Source organism: Typopeltis vanoorti, chromosome 12, assembly GCF_054136105.1.
Source record: "Typopeltis vanoorti isolate ZY-2024b chromosome 12, IOZ_Tvanoo_1.0, whole genome shotgun sequence".
In the NCBI taxonomy this organism is placed as follows: domain Eukaryota; kingdom Metazoa; phylum Arthropoda; class Arachnida; order Uropygi; family Thelyphonidae; genus Typopeltis; species Typopeltis vanoorti.
The window spans coordinates 122076166-122095812 of NC_143560.1; the positions used below are offsets into that span (position 1 = coordinate 122076166).

Consider the following 19647-nt stretch of genomic DNA (forward strand, 5'->3'; position numbering starts at 1 on the left):
AACCAATATCTTCATTTTTTATATTATGTTTATTGATACCATCTATTCACTGTCATATCTGTTGTCTCTGGATCTTGATCAACTGTTTTATTTTTTATTTCTAAACTGACTCTTAGATCCATAAGTTGAAATTGGTTTTTTCACTGTCTTCTATTCTTCTATTTTGTGATAGGTCTAATATCTCTCTTATTACATACACAATTTATTCATCTGGCTCCCCATCATATACCATCTTTGCTTATTACATTATCTATTTCCAAATTTAATTTGCCATTTTTACTAATCACTAAATAAACAAAATATTTGGAAAAAGAATAGTAAAAAAAAAAAAATGGAAATACAACTTAAAATGTTCCAAAGAGCATAGAATTACAAAAAAAGCAGACATTAGAAAGAATGAAAAAATTGTTCTCATTCACAAAGCCAAACAATTAATTAGTTGTTTAATTATTTGGAAAAGCAAAGACAAACTAGGCTGGCAATTTTGTTTGGAAAGATGACATGGATAGCTCTTACTACAGCTTATCTTCCCAGAAAGATAAGAGATCCAGAGAAATAGAACTTTCCCCACCTTTTGGTTCGATGTCATCTATTAATTGTACCTGTTCCCCCTCATTTAAATCTGTTTTGTCATCAATTAATTCATTAATTTCGTTTTCAACCATATCGCCAAAGCTCTCTAAGTGGCCATTACTATAAAAATAAATTTTTACATAAAAAAGCATTACATATTGTATGTAACTCACTAGAAAATAAAGTGCTCAGCTTGAGATTAACAAACTTATGATTTTTAATGCCCTTTCCTGGCAGAAAACAAAGATAATTTTCAATAATAAACACTTTATACAGTAAACAATTGACATACATTCATGCTAAAGGGTATTCCCCCTAATATAAATTCGCTACTTATAACTACATTTGCAATACAGGCAGATGCAAATTTAATGAAGATATAATTTGATTTTTAAGTCGCACGCTGAAAAATATATGAAAAGATAAAGGGTTACAATTTGCAAACGGTGTTATATCGAAACCACTTTGAACAAGTCTTACTACAATTTGTAGACCACGTTATATCAAAACCACATTGTGTAAGTACTGCATTATACGAGGGTTACCTGTATTTCTTTTTTTGGGGTACTTAAGGGTTAAAGCTGTATAACTGAGAGGAAACCTTCACATAGCCTTTAAAGGAATGTGGAGAACCAACCAGGGCTTCTGACCTAATGTCCAGTCCTCACCTTCTCATGGTGCACTCTATTAGGTATCTACCTGGATACTGAACGAATGAGGATGGGCTTCCAATTTGGGATTTAGCCAACCAAATTGTATTCTTACTGGCTTAAACCACAATACAAAATGATTGAACAATATAACAGAATTTCATCATGGTTGGGATGTTGCCCAGTTAAACAGAGTCCCCATTGTTTTTGTCAGGGAACCATGGAAAACAGCAAAAAGTCAGCTATACTGGAACAAATCCTAAAACACACCCCAACTCAATATTACTAGAGCTCGAGATCAGTAGTATCAACATAAGAAGACTGGATGGCAAAGAAATGGAGCTAGCAGAGGAATTGGATAAGTACCAGATAGACATAATAGGAGCGACTGAAACAAAAAAGAAAAAGACAAAAACTGGTGAAAACTTTTTGAGCAATATATACAAAATGTTATATTCAGGCAATGACAACCAAGGAAAAGAAGGAGTAGCCATAGTATTCAACACTAAATACGAGGCTAATCTTCTTGAATGGCAGGCAGTCTCAAGTAGAGTGATGAGGCAAATATCAGAATGGGAAAGTGGACAATGAGACTTATTTGTGCATATGGTCCCACAGAAGATTCAGCTAAGGTAGAAGTGGAGGAATTTTTTGAGGCTTTAGAGAAAGCAACTGGCATGGTGAAAAATGAAAAGTTGGTCATCGTTGGGGATCTAAATAGCAGAGTAGGAAATGATTGTCAAACATACAAAAATATTTTGGGAAAATTTGGAGAAAAGAGCAAAACTAATAATAATGGCAATTGGGTTTCTGTTCAGGACATAGACTGGTTATTATTAACACAATGTTCCAACATAAAATTTGCACAAATTCACATGGAGAGAAGAGGCAAGGAATAAGAAAAGTCTCACTAACTATGTTATTATTGATAATTATGTTTTCTCTCTGGTGCAGGACACAAAAGTGTGCAGAGAATTTGAAATTGGAAGTGATCACCATTTAGTGTTGAGTAGGATAAAATTGAATTTCATATTGAAATGAAGAAATACACAAACGTGATTGAAAAAAAAAAATGAACAGGATCCAAACCTTAGCGATTCAGTGGCAAACCCTGAAGAAGGTACTAATTCATTCAGCCCGAGAGGCATGTGGTGAGGTGGTCTGTAAGGATAGAAAAATCAGAACTCCATGGTGTATACAGGAAATTAAAGAGGCAGTGAAAGAAAAGAAGAAAGCATATCAAAAGTTCCTGGCAAATAAGTCAGCTTGTGCTCTTAGAGAATACAGAGACAAATATAAGAAAGCTAAACACTGTGTAAAGCTATCTACACAAAGGTCATGGGAGGACTTTGGTAAGAACCTGGAAAATAAATATCAAGAAGGTGGCAAGTATTCTAGAAGGTGTTGAAAAATCTCAGAAATGGAGGAAAGAGTGCTTTAAAAGGATTAGAGATGATAAAGGTGACATAAAAACTGGAGAAAAAGATATCTTTCATGTATGAATTATTACTTTGAAAAATTGCTAAATGAAACAAGCAGTGAAATGTTTTTTATCACAGCACAGTGGTAAAAAATACTCAACAGGCATGCAATCTGAAATACATATCCATACTTCAAGTAGAAAAAAAAAAAAGCCATCAATAGCCTGAAATGTGGAAAGGCACCTGGAGTAGATGATATTCGACCAGAAATGCTCGATTATGGAGGTATAAAAGTCTTCCAGTGGCTGCTCTGCATAGTTCAGAAAGCCTAAACAGAGGGATGAATACCAGATGATTGGAGTACAGCTCTCATAGTACCCATATACAAAAAGGGAAATAAAACTGAATATGAGAAATATAGAAGTATTTCCCTACTGAGTGTTCCTGGTAAAATTTATGCCAGTTTACTTGAGAAACGGTTGAGGAGGATTGTGGAAGAGAAGTTTGGTGAAGAACAAGCTGGATTCATGCCAAATAGAGGCTCTCAGGATCAGATTTTCACTTTGCGACAAATAGTTGAGAAATCATGGGAATATAACAAAGATCTGTATTTAAGTTTTGTAAATCTAGAAAAAGCAAGGTGCCAAGAGAGAAGCTATTCAAAATGCTACAGCTGTGTGGTGTCAGTAGGCATTATATCAAGCAATACTTAGTCTTTATTTGAGTTGTAAGTCAGCAGTTAGAATTGAAGGAAGTACAGGAAGATGGTTTAATATTAAATCTGGTGTCAGACAAGGATATACATTATCTATATGGATCACATTATGAAGGAAAGTGATATTAACCTTTCTACCAGTTGTGGTGGATGAAATAGTGAGACCAAATTGTACTTCTTATCCATGTTATTGAATAGGTGTTAAAGAATCGTATCCAGATTTTACTGGACGTCTATAGACATCTTGGTTGGGGTATTTAACCTGATATCAAAATTGCAGATGTTAATCTTATCTCTTTGCTTTATGCAGATGATGTTATACTTCTAAATAAATCCACTAGAAGCCTGCAAGATTCCCCGACTAAATTGAATAACTGTTGTAATAGATATGGTATGAAGGTCAGCAAAAACAAGACAAAAACAATGAAAATAGGCAGAAGCATTGAATATATCAACTTTTAGCATTGTGGGCAACCTATAGAACAAGTAAAACATTTCAGCTACTTAGGCAAGATTTTTAGTGAAGATGGTAGATTAAATATGGAAATAGACAACAGAATCAACAAAGCTAGTATGGTAGGCAGTCAACTGAATAAATTTATATGGAATAGGAGAGAAATTAGTCAAAACACTAAATTAGCTGTATACAAGACAGCGTTCAAACTAATTTTAACTTATGGATCTGAGAACTGAGTTAGAAGTAAAACACTTGATCAAAGACTAGATGTGACTCTCATATCTGTGATCAGAGACCACAGATATGAGAGTCCCGAGAAAGATTAGGTGCTTGAACAGAGGCATCAATGTCAATATGATATTTAAAAATGAGGATATTAGGAAAGAAGTTGATATTGTCAGCATCCAGGAATGTGTTAGCAGAGCTAATCTCAGGTAATATGGTCACTTAAACAGAATGGGCAAGGAAAGATTAGCAAAACAAGTGTTCTCTGCCAGGTTGGCAGGAAAATGACCTAGTGGAAGACCAAGATATAGGTGAATTGATACAGTAGAAAGTGCCTTAGACAATAGAAATGTAATATCTGATAATGTTGGAATCTTGACAGGTAACAGATTGATTTGGAGGAAAATTGTAGATAGAAAGTTAGTAATGATGTAAATTTTTCATGTAGTGCTATCGTATCCTGTACATTCCTTGAGAGTACATGTCAGGAATTTGATGATGTTGATGATGAGTGGAAAAAATTAGAAGTATTATTATCAGTCTACTGCATCCCAATCAGCTGTAGGATATAGTAGGATGATAATCTTCTTCTTCTTCCTCTGTACATTTTTCCTGTTTCCATTGCAGTGTCCACGTGTTATGTTGATACAACTTTTGTTAGTATCAACCCCCAGCCAGCCTGCTGCTGAGGGGGAAATGCATTTTTGACTGTAGCAGCATGTGTTCACGAGGCCAGTTTGCCTGCTTGCGGGAAGGAAAAACCCTACTGTCCATGCCCAAGGACCAGCTAACTTTGCTATGGCTGAGAAAGATCCTTAAGCTCCTCATGTCATCAATGGGAATCGAACCTAGGATACTCCTTTCCTAGGCATATGGTTGCGAAGCGCATAGCCACTATGCTAACCGTGCGGACATATAGTTGGCTGATAATAACAACAGTTTTTCTTTGAGAATGCATTCGATGTTTTCCATGAAATATTCTCTGCACTCATGCCTGTTTTTCTACTTTCTTTTTTATTACTTATTTTCATAACCAAATTTGCTATAGCAGTTAATTTATTTTAATTACACTCTTAAAGAATAGTGCTGGATTTACATATGAGTATGATGATTTCATCTGAATAAAGTAAAGTAAAAAGTTGAATGTTTCTCATTTGGATATCACGATAATGCTGTTTCCTTCATAATGTGATCCATGTAGATTATGGATAACTGTAAAAAGTATGCATCTTTGTTTGTACCACCTAATATTATATCAGACCATTTTCTTATACTTTCTCTAATTCTAACGGCTGATTTACAGTTCTAACAATACAGGCTATATATCTTCTTCTAAGCAGTTTTTATAACCATTTTTTGGTTATAGGCCTTTCCCAATTTTCTCTCTCTCTTTGTGCGTTGAAGGCTTCCCAATGTCAGTACACACACACAATATACAGAGGCACATGGACAGTGATAATGTCCCATTTACATCCTATTACTGTATGTTTTGAATTGCTTTTCTCTTGGCCTCTTATCATATGCAAATACATAACTTTTCTAATGCAGGTTTCTGATAGCTTTATATTTAAAGTATTGATATGCACTCCTGATTGCATTTCTTGTGAAAATTTGCTCTGCTGCTTAGATCCAACATGGACCACATTTTCCATTTCCTTTATTTCAGCTGCCTGTTCTAATGACTCAAAAAAATTCCTTCATTTCTTCCTATACCTGTGGTCCACAGAAAGGACCATAGGCACAGATATGCATCATTGTCCATTTCCCCATTTTGAAGTTTGCCCACATAACTCTTCTTGAAACTGCCTTCTAATCAAGAAGTTTATCTTCATGCTTGTGTTGAATGCTATCGCTACTCCTTCCTTTTCTTGATCATTATCGCCTGGAAATAACATACTATACTTATTAGTTAGTAAGATCCCACCTGTTTTTATCTTTTTTGTCTCAGTAATGCCAATGGTACTTTTCCAATTCTTCTGCAAGTTCGATTTCCTTTTTATTAATAATATTGATGGTTCCTATTTTCAGTACTTCTGATATTGGATTTATTCCTCTTCTAGATGCTGAGTTGGAGCAAGCAGCAGGCTTGATATTAGAATTGGACATGTCAAACTTTGCTTCCTTTCTTTAATTTCTCATATTAATCTCATGTATAAGAAGTTGTATGCTATATGTGGGAAAAGAGGTTAAGAAAGAAAGAATCTCTGATTTTCTTGAACATTGGAGATTGTAGACCTTAGATAACTCTATATGAAGGTATGTCAGGAAATCAGTGGAATGAAAGAAGATAAAAGAAGTTTAAATGAAAGTTGGCCAACAACTAATGAAGTTTTTATGGGAGAGCAAAATGGAGAAATGATGTAAGATAGGTGAAAATGAAAATGATGGGATCAGGTGTAATGGGTATACTATTTTTAGAAATGACAGAAGAGATAGGAGAGGAGGAGGAGTGCTACTAATGATATCAGATGACTTAAGTCCAGTTAGGGTAGAAACACAAGAAAACAATGATGGTAACAATGTCCCATGTTGCAGTGAGTTTTAATCTGTCTAGTGTGAATTGTAGGTTAACACAATGAAATACATGGTGTTACTACAGACCTGGCAGCTCAGTTGTAGGGAACAAAGAAATGCATTGCCAATTTAGTCGTATGGGTACCAAGTGAATGATCATTATGGGTGACTTTAATTTTCTAAACATTAATTGGGTAGAAAGGAATTCTCATGATAAGAAAGAAGAGGAATTTATTGAATTGTTGCGAGACGACTTTCTCGAGCAGCATGTGAAAGAAAGAACTCGAGATCAAAGAGTGTTGGATTTGCTCATAGCATCAGAAGGGGTCTCTGTCAAGAATATCACTATTTTACCACCAAATGGTGACAGTGATCATGCTGTACTTCTACTCGTATTGAAGCCCTGATTAAAACAGGTTACATGTTGAACTACAAAGCTGGAAATTATGATCAACTTAGGAGAATACTATCTTTGGTCCCATGGTATCAGTTACTGGATGGGAAAAATGTCAGCAATGCAATCTTTGAAAAAGTGCTTGAATGAGGTGGCATCTCAATGTATCCCTAGTGTTCGAAGAATAAATAGGTTGGGAGTGAAATGGATGTGCAACCTTATTAAACAAGAGATCCACAAGAAGAAGATGACGTGGAAAGAATATCGTGAGAATAAGAGTGAGAGGAGTTATGAAATATTTAAAGCTCAGGCCAGAAAAGTAACGAGTATTGTGAGGAAAGCTAAAATATGAAAAGCAAGTATGAAAAGAAATTGGCCATGCAAGCTAAAGGCAATCTAAAAGAATTTTATTGCTATGTTCACGCAAAAGAAAGAATGAATGTCGAAGAATAACTTTATTGAATGCAGATGGTACTCGAATGTCGGAAGCTAAGGAGATTGTTCAGTTAATGTGTCACTTTGCTAAGATATATCAACCAGGTGTATGGTGCACAGTGCTACTGCTACGTTGGATGAAGAGTTAGAGATTCGTGAAAATGAGGTTGAAGAGCTGTTACATAACCTGGATAAGAATTTGTCAATAGGGACAGATGGAATATCAGTCTATTTGCTAAAGGAATGTTCAGCCGAATTGGCTAGGCCTTTCACATATTTGTATAACACTTGAGTCTCAGCTCAGGAATGATACCACAGGAATGGAAGGAATGTATGATAGCTCCATTGTGCAAAGGTGGTGCAAAAACTGATGTGTCTAACTATTGACCTGTCAACATCTCTGGTGTGGTAGTGAAGATTTTAGAGAAGTCGGTAGGAACTAGCATACAGAAATGTGTAGACAAACATGCTACACTCTGCAAGGAACAGCATGGGTTTACTAAAGGAAGGTCATGTTTTAGCAATTTGCTCATATTTTTTAACAATGTTACGGCTGAGTTGGATAAAAGGAATGGATATGCTATGATAATGTTGGATTTTTCTAAGGCATTTGATAGGATACCACGCGAAAGACTGTTGCATAAACTGGAGAATATGGGATTGGAATATAATCTCTTGACTTTGGATCAGGGGATGGTTGACAGACAGATATCAAAAGGTGGTATACAGTGGGTGTGAATCTGCCAGATTTAAGGTAACTAGTGGTGTATCTCAGGGTTCAGTACTTGGGCCATTATTGTTCAATCTATACATTAACGACATCAGGCAGGGTCTATCATCAGATGTGCAATTGTTTGCCAATGATGTGAAGATAGGCAGGGCAGTCAGGGATGCTACTGATATTCAGCAATTACAAAATGATTTGAATAGACTGTAAATTTGGGCAAACGAAAATGGCTGTCAGTTTAATGTTAGTAAGTGTAAAGTTATGCACTTTACACTTTGGCATAATTAGAGTTCCAACGGCATATTATATTAGCAGGATTATGCTACAAGAAACTGAAGAGGCAAGGGATCGTGGTATATTATTGGTGGATAAGAATTTAAAGTTCAAGGGTCACATAGCAAAAGTTACAAATTCAACTCAGAGGATAATTGCGATGTTGAAATGAACCTTGACATGTAAGGATAAGAAAATCGTTTGGTCTCTTTATAAGGCTTTGATAAGACCACACCTGAATTAGTGTGCGCAGATTTGGTCTCCCACGTTCCAAAGGAATAAAGAAGCAAAGAAAGGTGGAAAGGGTGCAAAGAAGAATTACAAAGATTATATCTGAATTATGGGATTTAGATTATGAGGACAGATTGCGAATATGTGGATTGCAGAGTCTGGTTAACAGGAAAAAGAAGGCTGATATGATAGAGGTTTATGAACTTTTGAATGGGTGTTATAGGATTTCAACTGATGAAATTTTTAGATATATGGAAGGTGAGGAGAGAACACAGGGGCTTCCATGGAAGTTAAGTTTGTATACAGTCAAGAAAGGGGTAAGAGCTAGGTTTTTCTCCCAGAGAGCAGTGAGTGAGTGGAATAATTTGCCGTTAGGGGTAGTGAGTGCGTCTAGTGTGAATGAATTTAAGGAAGGTGTGATAGCTGGTTTGGATGATGTATAGCCTCCTTCACTGAGGTCTCAGATAATAATAATAATAGTTTGGTTGATCAGCATCCATGAAAATACCTATAAAAAAGACTTAGGGCAGAAACAGAATGCCTGTGAAAAAAGTGGTTTGATTGAATCTCTCTTTCTTTCTCTCACTCGCAGAGAGAGAGAGAGAGAGAGTAACAGCTAAACAGATTGAGCTCTTTCTCATTCTCATCAAGAATTTTTAGAGTGTTATTGATGTGCTATCTCTAATTCAGTAGATTTGAGATTTATGAGGCTTTATGTTATTGATTTCATTGATAGTGATAATATGAAGAGCATTCCAAAAGTAATACATTCATTGTGATAGTTCCCACCCAAAAGAGAGATGACATAAAATAAAAGCAGTTAAAAAATGCTTGGGTCTTCTGCTTTATTTTCATACCCCAATTTTCACCAAAACTCCTTTCCTTTCAATTCATTTTCTCATCTCTGTTTTGATCTCTTCATCATTTTCAAAATGAGAACGAGACATGTCTTTAGTTTAGGAAATAACCAGTGAACCTATAATAAGGATGTTCTACAACTTTGTTCACTTCAACAGGAATTGAATTAAGGCATTGTTATCAAAGGCAATGCAAAATACAGAAGCTTATACTAATTTCTTTCATAATGTTTAAAAATACATTAGTCTTTGATTGGTAAGCAAAATATGAAGAGTGTGAAAGAAAAATATAATATGCTTTTTAATTGATTTTGATATGAACTTGTTTATAATTATATATTTATGATTAAAATTGCAGGCCCACCAAATCCAGATAACGTAGCAGAAGATGGAAAATTAAAAAGCGAAATAATGGTTAAAGATAACCGACGTTATTATCTGGACTTTAAAGAAAATTCACGTGGAAGATTTTTAAGAGTAGGTTTCTTTGATTTTTCACTTGATACTTTGTACATTCTGAGGGACACAATAATGTAACTTTTTTTGATGACTATAAGCATAAAAATGTCATCATTTCCTGATATGTATATTCAATAGGTGTACTGAATACTTCGATAGTACTACCTAATTAATTTTACATTATTACTAGCTTCTTATCAATTCCATGTTTATCTGTTATTTGTAAGATTGCCGTTACTGTAAAATCTTACATTTAGGTCTTCTTGTACATCCTGCACCTCAAGTTGCTTACTTCAACTTCATTAAGCTTCAGTTTGCATCTATGAAACAGCAAATTGGAAACTATTCAGGAGTGAACTAATATAGATATTATTGAGGCGTATCATTCACATCCCCTCTGAGGAAAGGCCAGACCTCTTATATTAGGTACCACTGGACACGAGGCACCTGCATATAGATATATTTGGCTTTAGCAGAATAAAACTTTGTTTAAATTTTAAGGCTTTTGGAGTGGTATGTGTTGTGATATCTATTAATGAAGTCAAGCCTATTTGACAGACTGTCCCAATTTCAGTTTCCACTTACCTAATGTAGACTAATGGTCTGCTTTATATGTCAGTTAGGTAAGTGGAATTATAATAATTTCAAAACATATTATTATAACAAAAATATTTTTATACAACCACAAAAATTTTATAACCAAAGCATAAAAGGGTAATTCAACTGTCATAATAGATCAAACGGAAATTAGTGGCTTTCTAAAATACTCCTCTACTTACCAGATTATAAATCTGGATCCCCATCAAAAGAAAAGATATATATAAATTAATATTTTTAAATTTTTTAATTTATTAAAAGTTTAAATAGTTTTCATATATGAATATTAATTCATACATTCTTTCTTTTAAGGTTGCACGGTGGTCAGCATTCATAGTTAAGAATTTATGGAGACAAAACACATGTATTAAAATAATTAATTTACTTAATATTAGGAAAGTCACTTTCGACGTTTCGACCTCTGTATGTATTGAGGTCATCATCATCAGGAAAATACATATGTATAAGTTCCAAGCTACATGCTACTGCACTTTGCAAAACTGCTTATTAATTCATATATGAAATATATGAATTATTAAACTATCCCAGGTATATACAAGGTGTTAAACATTCACAAAACCAATACCAACCCTTTGTCATTTTGTTGTTTCAGTATTGGAATACCATTAGTTGGCATAATAATAATAACTATAAAAATGGAGGAAAAAAACTTATTTATTGCATAATTTTCACATAAGCATCATAGGCATCTTTAGTACAAGATTATATACTGCTTGGAAAGAAGTCAATGGACACCATACCCTTGGGCAAGGTGCGTCATGCCATGTAACAAGTCACGTGTTTGTAGCCAGTATAAGTTGGAGGAATATGATGCTTCCAAGTCAGTGCAACTGTGTCTGAGTAAAATGGCTGCAAGAAGGGCACTCACAGGAGTTTGAAAGAGGCATGCATTGTGATAGAATGCCATGTTGCAGGCCTATCTTTTCAGCAAATTGTTAACAGATTGGGCCATCCCAGGTCAACAATTAGTGATACCATACTGAGATGGAAGCACAAGGAGTCAACTGCAAGTGCTGCCTGCAGTGGACAACCCACCACACTCACCGAACATGACCATAGGGTGCTATAAAGGATAATATCTAAAGACTGCCATTCATTGGAAAACACACCGGATGCAGATTCCAAGCATCAACTGGAACATGAATCTGCACAAAAATTTCAGAATCAAGGCTCACAACATATATTTCCATGGCTGGACCACAACATGAAAACCCCACATTACTCGAACCAACATGCAGCATCGTCTTCAGTGTTGCAAAGAGCATGTACAGTGAGACATAGAAGCTTGGAAAGCTGTGTTGTGGAGCGACATCATACTACACCCGCTACCAAGCAGATGGGCAGGTATAAGTGTGGTGGATGCCTGGTGAATGTGGCCTTTCTATATAACTGACCTTTGTCTCTTTCAGCAAGGCAATGCACCATACCATAAGGCTGCTGTAACTGCATAGTTTGTGGATATGAATATTGCCACACTTGACTTGTCTTCACAGAGCCCCGATCTCAACCCTGTTGAACATCTGCGGGACGAACTGGAGCATTGGGTGAGGTTAAGGGACATCTGCCCCACAACAGTTCAGGACTTCATTACATGCCTACAAGAAGAATGGTCTAAAATTACCATTGGAACCTGTCATATGCTTTTGGAAAGTATTCCCCTTAGGATAGCTGCAGTCATCACTGTGAAATGAGGCCCTACATCTTATTAAGGTGGATACCATGGCTATTTTTCCTCACACTATGGTATCTGTTGACTTCTTTCCAAGCAGTATATAATGGCAATCAAACAATAACAGACAGTTTTAAATAGTGCTACCTTAATAGCTAATGTAAGATAAGTATGGTCAATAATTTCTTATTTGTTTGTAAAGGTAAAATAATTAGAAAGTATAAAAAAATCACATAGTTTAACAATATCTAAAGGAAATTCTTCTTAAATGAATTCAATTGTGTCTGATAAAGGAATATTAGTAAACAAGGATACAAATTTAAGCTGATCATAACATTGTAAGTCCATAGATGAAGACCATATATTTTATTTTTAAAATCTGAAGTGTTTTTTATCTAAGTAAAAGATCTTCTAGTAGAATCTGCAAGAAAATTGGATATGTATTTAGAAATCTTGTAAGTGGGATATCCTATACAGTCAACAACTAGTCATAAAGGAATATCTGGCTTATGAACTTTCAATAGACCATATAATCTAGGTGGACAACCATAGAAGGTTTTAAGTTTTTTCTTTTGCTCTTCATCCCAATTAAAAACCTTGTCAATAAGAGAATTATGTCTATACAAGTAGGATCAGAAGCGAGAGGTCTATAAGTAACAGTTCTATCATATTCTCTTTTATCTTGAACAACAACAGCCTTTCCTTTGTCAACTTTAGTAATAATTAATTGTTGTTATTCTTCAAGGACTTCAGCACTTTAAATTCAGAAAAAGAAATATTAGAAGATTAGGATGTTGAGGCTTATCATAAATATAATTTTTGAACATTTAATCTGAATCCTAAGCTTTTTTTTAAGAGATAAGGATCAAAGGCTTCTATCTATTCTGTGAAAAAAAAAAATCCATAAGAGGTACCATTTTTTGAGAAACAATAGTCATGGCCTTAAAACAATGAGTTTATCCATTTAGTTGATGGGTGGATGTATTGAAAACAATTTTATCCAAGTCACAGACATTATTACAACATTATTAGTCTGATTCTAAAGTGACTTACAATTAAATTAAACTTGCACTTTAAATTCTCATGAGTAGAATTAAAAACAAAATTTAGCTACTAGTATAGATTCTGTAGCAATCTTGATAGAATCGATTTCTCTATTTAACAGAACTTAAGATTTTATAGCTTCATGAAGTCGACAATTTAAAAGTGACCTACTAACCTTCAAGTAAATCTGATGGACTTTAGGAGATATAAATTTCTTTTATTTTACAACAGGCTGGAATAATCTGAGCCATCTCACAACATTTTAGAAATATTATTCTATTAATATATTTATCCCTCTTCACTGAAAGTGAGTACCTCAGTTTGATAGAGTACCTCATGATAAGTTGACAGTCAAACTAGAGCAGATGGGGTTGAATATTAGATTAGTTCATTGGATTGGAGACTGGCTATCTGATAGGTATCAACAAGTTGTGTATAGGGGTGCAATATCCAGGAAAAGGAAAGTCACTAGTGGAGTGCCTCAGGGGTCTGTTTTAGGGCCATTACTATTTAACTTGTATATTAATGATATTGGCGAAGATTTGGATGGAGATGTTCAGTTGTTTGCAGATGATGCAAAGTTGGGACGAACGATAAAGAGTAGTGAGGATGTTGTGGACTTGCAAGAAGACTTGAATAAATTGAGTGATTGGGCACGGAAATAGGGATGTGAGTTCAATGTTGCAAAATGTAAGGTTTTAAAATTTGGAAAACAAAGATGGGATGCAGAATTTATGCTTGGTGAGAATATATTGTTGGAGGTAGAGGAAATAAGAGATCTGGGGGTGATAGTGGATAAGGATCTAAAATTCAGGGGACACATCGCCAAAATTGTGAAGACAACACAAAGGTTTCTGGGAATGATGCAGGGGACACTGACGTGTAGAAGTAGGGAGATTCTTGTTCCGTTGTATAAGGCTTTGATAAGGCCACACATGGACTATTGTGCCCAGATTTGGTCACCGGGTTTTCAGAAGGATGAAGAGATGTTGGAAAGGGTCCAAAGGCAATTGACTAAGGTAGTTTCTGACCTCTGGAATGTTGAGCATGACGAAAGATTGAGAAGATATAATTTGCAGTGTCTGGTGGAGAGGAGGAAGAGGGGAGATATGATAGAGACCTACAAGTTGGTAAGGGGTTGTTATAAGATCAATGGTGGAGAAGTTCTACAGAGAATAGTGGGAGATCAGGGGAGAACCAGAGGTCATCCCTGGAAACTGTATAAAGAAGGTGTGAGTAGGGGAGTGAGAGGCAGGTTTTTTTCGTGCAGAGTTGTGAATGATTGGAATGCCTTGCCTGAGAGTGTGGTGTCTGCAAGGAGTTTGAGTGTGTTTAAGAAACAGTATGATGAGATGCGTGTGTGATAAAAGGACCTCTCAGATGAGTCTTTGACTCCATGAGATCTTGGGGTAATAATAATAATAATAAAAACATTGCAGAATTTTGGGAAAAAGGGAAAAAAATACAATACTAGTCACAATAAAAAGAGACCTTATAATGATTGACTTACTACAAATAATAGATCTGTTGTAATGACAGAAGTTGTTACAACAGAAATTATGAACTGGTTTGAAAAATTTTAAATTTCTTTCTAAAACTTTCTTTTATGTGGATTTTAGTTATCATACATCTGTTACATTGGTGTATTATGTTTCTCGCTGTATTTTACCATCATATTATTAATAAATAAATAATAGATCTGTGGCACATAAAGAAAAAAAAAGAAAAATTTTCTACTCAGAGCACACCTGAATTGCTAAAAAATCACAACCAATTAAAAAAATAAAATGACATGTGAACAAGCAGAATCAAACTGAATAAATCAAAAAGCATATGTCAGAATGTAGCTGTCCATCACAATACAAAACTAGTATATAACACAGTAAAATATCTTTCAAAAACACACAAATCTATAAAGAAGCAATCTGACTGGTAAAGTTTAAAAAAAAAATTGAAATTTGGACGGACTATTTTAAACAAACTTTTGCAAAACTTAACACTGAGAAAATTAAGGAAAAAAGTTGGTAAAAGTGAAGAGACCCCAAAAATATTAAAGATGGGAATAGATGTTGTGATCAGACATATGAAAACATTAAAGCTCTGGGTAGAGATGAAATACTAGTAGTGATTTGGAACTATGGAAGAAAAACAACAAAGCATTATTTAGCACAGTTATTTAACCAATTCTTAAATTCAGAAGAAATTCTTAATAACTGGAAATAAATTGGGAAGAATAATTCCCATACATAAAAAAGGCAGTGGGGTGCTTAAGGGTCAAAGCTCTATAACTGAGAGGAAACCTCCACATAGCCTCTAAAGGAATGCGGAGAACCGACCAGGGCTTCTGATCTAATGTCCAATCCTCACCTTCTCATGGTGCATCCTGTTAGGTAACTACCTGGATACTGAACGAATGAGAATGGGCTGGCAATTTGGAATTTAGCCGACCAAATTGTATTCTTATTGGCTTAAACCAAAATACAAAATGATGGTACAAGATGACAAAATTTCATACCTGCTGGAGCGTCACCCGGTTAAACAAGGCCCCCGTTGTTTTTGCCAGGGAACCAGGGCGAACAACGAAAAGTCAGCTACTGGAACACACCCCAACTCAATATCACCAGAGTTTAAGATCGGTACTATCAACATAATAAGCCTGAATGGCAAAGAAATGGAGCTAGCTGAGGAATTAGATAAGTACCAGATCGACATAATAGGGATGACTGAAACAAAAAAGACAAAAACTGGTGAGATCTTTCTGAGTAATAAATACAAAATGTTATATTCAGGCAATGACAATCAACGAGAAGAAGGAGTAGCCATTGTATTCAACACTAAATACGAGGCTAATCTTCTTGAATGGTAGGCAGTCTCAAGTAGAGTGATATGGGCAAATATCAGAATGGGAAACTGGACAATGAGACTTATTTTTGCCTATGGTCCCACAGAAGGCTCTACTAAGGTAGAAGTGGAAGAATTTTTTGAGGGTCTAGAGAAAGCTACTGACACGATGAAAAAGGAAAAGTTGGTCCTTGTTGGCGATCTACGAGGGCTGTTCAATAAGTAATAAGATTAATTTTACTGTCGTGAAACCACTCATCACAATATTAATTTCTGTGGAATAAAGAAATGTTGCTGTCTGTATTAACAAAAGAGGTTGATAGATGGCATATACGGGCTGATGTGCCACAGTGTCACGTGACCAAACGCAAGCTTGTTTCGGTGCGCCTACGAGCCATGACCAGTCGTCGAAATGGAAGCGTCCTTGGAACAGTGTTATGCGATTAAATATTGTGTTCATTTGCAACAATCGGCATCGGACACTTTTAACATGATACGTGAAGCTTTCCACAATGAAGCAATGTTGAAGACAAGTGTTTTTCGCTGGCATAAAACTTTTAAGGAAGGAAGGCAAAATGTGGAAGATCTTGAACGTGAGGGAAGACCTTCAACGTCCATCACAGAGACAATGATCAACACAGTAGCGATTATCATCAAGGAGGATCGCAGAATTACAGTACACCAGCTGCATGTTGTCCTGAATATATCTGTGGGAAGTCTTCACTCAATCATGGCTGAACATTTGTGACTGAAACGTGTTTGCGCCTGATGGATTCCCAAATTCTTGACACCGGAACAAATGCAGCATCGAGTGGATGTGTGCACAGAATGGAAAGAAAGACTGGAAAAAGAAGGCCATAACTTCTTAAAAAATCATCATGACAGCAGATGAAGCTTGGTTGTATCACTATCACCTACAATGAAACAACAAAGCAGTGAATGGAAACATCTGTCTTCGCCTACCCCCAAGAAAGCAAAAACTATAAAATCGGCTTGTAAAGTTATGACCATAATGTTTTTTGATTACCAACACGCTGTAGAACCCGGGAATACTGTAAATGGCTCATATTATGCAGATGTTTTACGGACAATGGTACAGCACATCAAAAGGACGCGTCCATTGCTGAAGAATGGATTCTTATTGCACCATGATAATGCAAGGCCACATATTGCTGCTGGTGTGGTGGACATTTTGCAGAAGAACAACATAGATATCCTACCACACCTCCATACAGTCCTGATCTCGCACCGTGCGATTTCTGTCTGTTTCCTCAGCTCAAGAAACCACTAAGAGGCCGCCATTTTGAAAGCAACAAACCATGTGTAAAAGCTGCGGAGGCGGTTTTCAAAGAACTCTCAAAAAACGGACTTTGACATGTGTTTAAGAAGTGGACACAACGTTGGGATAAATGCATCGTGTCTCACGGTAGTTACTTCGAAAAAGACCATGTAAATGATGACTATTAAAGATAATCTGTTTTCTGTATAAATATAGTCTTATAACTAATTGAACAGCCTACGTAAATAGCAGATTAGGAAATGATTGTCAGACATACGAAAATATTTCGGGGAAAATTTTTGGAGAAAAGAGCAAAGCTAATAATAATGGCAAATACCTGTTGGATTTCTGCTGAAGACATGGACTGGTTATAACTAACACCATGTTCCAACATAAAAATATCACAAATTCACATGGAGAGAAGAGGCAAGGAATAAGAAAAATCTCATTGACTATGTTATTGTTGAAAGTGATGTTTTCTCCCTGGTGCAGAACACCAGAGTGTACAGAGGATATGAAATTGGAAGCGATCACTATTTAGTCTTGAGCAGGATAAAATTGAATTTCATATTGAAAAGAATAACATGTAAGAAAGTTTTAAAGCAAATAAAAGTTGAGCAGCTCTCAGATGTGAACTGTAGACAAAAATACACAAAGATTATTGAAGAAAAAATGAGAGTTTGAAAACCGGAATCAAACCTTGGAGATTTAGTGGCAAACTCTGAAGGAAACATTGATTGATTCTGCGAGAGAGGCATGTGGTGAGGTTGTGTGCAAAGATAAAAAAATCAGAACTCCCTGGTGGACACAGGAAGTTAAAGAGGCAGTGAAGGAAAAGAAGAAAGCATATCAAAAATTCCTAGCAAATAAGTCAGCTTGTGCTCTTAGGGAATACAGAGACAAATGTAAGAAAGCTGAACACTGTGTGAAACTAGCTAAACAAAGTCAAGGGAGGGCTTTGACAAGAACATAGAAAATAAATATCAAGAAGGTGACAAAATATTCTGGAGGTTGTTGAAGAAGCTCAGAAATGGAGGAAAGAGTCTTGTCAAAGGAATTAGAGATGATAAAGGTGACATGAGAAAAAGATATCCTTGAAGTATGGAGTAATTCTAAAAATTGTTGAATGAAACAAGCAATGATAGCACAGTGGTAAAAAACCCTCAACAGGCATACAGTCGGGAATACTTATCTATACTTGAATTAGAAAAAGCAATCAAAGGCTTGAAATGTGGAAAGGTAGCAGGAGTAGATGATATTCGACCCAAAATGCTTATGTATGGTGGTATAAAAGTCTTAGTGGCTGCACTGCATAGTTCAGAAAGCCTGGACAGAGGGATGAATTCCCGATGATTGGAGTAGAGCTCTCATAGTACCTATATATTAAAAGGGAAATAAAACTGAATGTGAGAATTACAGAAGTATATCCCTATTGAGTGTTCCTGGTAAGATCTATGCAACTATACTTGAGAAACGGTTGAGAAGAATTGTGGAAGAAAAGCTTGGTGAAGAACAAGCTGGATTCAGGCCAAATAGAGGCTGTCAGAATCATGTTTTCACCTTACAACAAATAGTTGAGCAGTCATGGGAATAAAACAAAGATTTGTATTTAAGTTTTGTTGATCTGGAAAAGGCATATGACAAGGTGCCAAGAGAGAAGCTTTTCATTACAACTATAGTTATATGGTGTCAATGGGGCATTATATCAAGCAATAGTTAGTCTTTATTTGAGTTGTAAATCAGCAGTTAGGATTGAAGGAAGTAGAGGAAGATGGATTAATGTTAAATCTGGTGTGAGACAAGGATGTACATTATCCCCTCTGTTATTCATTATCTATGTGGATCATATTATGAAGGAAAGTGGTATTAAACCTGATATCAAAATTGGAGATGTTAATGTCAGCTCCTTGCTTTATGCAGACGATGTTATACTTCTAAAATAAATCTGCTACAAGTCTGCAAGATTCCCTGACTAAATTGAGTAACTGTTGTAATAGATATGTTATGAAGGTCAGCAATAAAAAGACAAAGACAATGAAAATTGTTGAAAATGTCAATTGCGTTGTGAATGGAGAACCTGTGGAACAATTAAAACATTTCAGCTACAAAACAAGTGTTCTTCACCAGGTTGGCAGGAAACGTCCCAGAGGAAGACAAGACCAAGATGTTTACTTTTTTATTTTTTCCAAAAACAAAAATTTTTTTTTGAAACATATTAAATGACAAACTCATACAGTAACCTAACAAAAATTAGTCTATTCAGCA

The 19647-nt window shown here is 35.6% G+C and overlaps 1 protein-coding gene across 8 annotated transcripts in view; it reads left to right on the forward strand.

Annotated features, from left to right (window-relative positions):
- LOC150101192 (transcriptional regulator protein Pur-beta-like) overlaps nucleotides 1-19647 on the forward strand; it is a 287353-nt gene that overhangs the window by 111805 nt on the left and 155901 nt on the right. For all 8 annotated transcript variants that reach the window (XM_090402259.1, XM_090402260.1, XM_090402262.1 and 5 more), the window contains one exon: nucleotides 9831-9949. In XM_090402259.1, the coding sequence (XP_090258385.1) occupies nucleotides 9831-9949 (119 nt within the window). The remainder of the gene's footprint in view (nucleotides 1-9830; nucleotides 9950-19647) is intronic.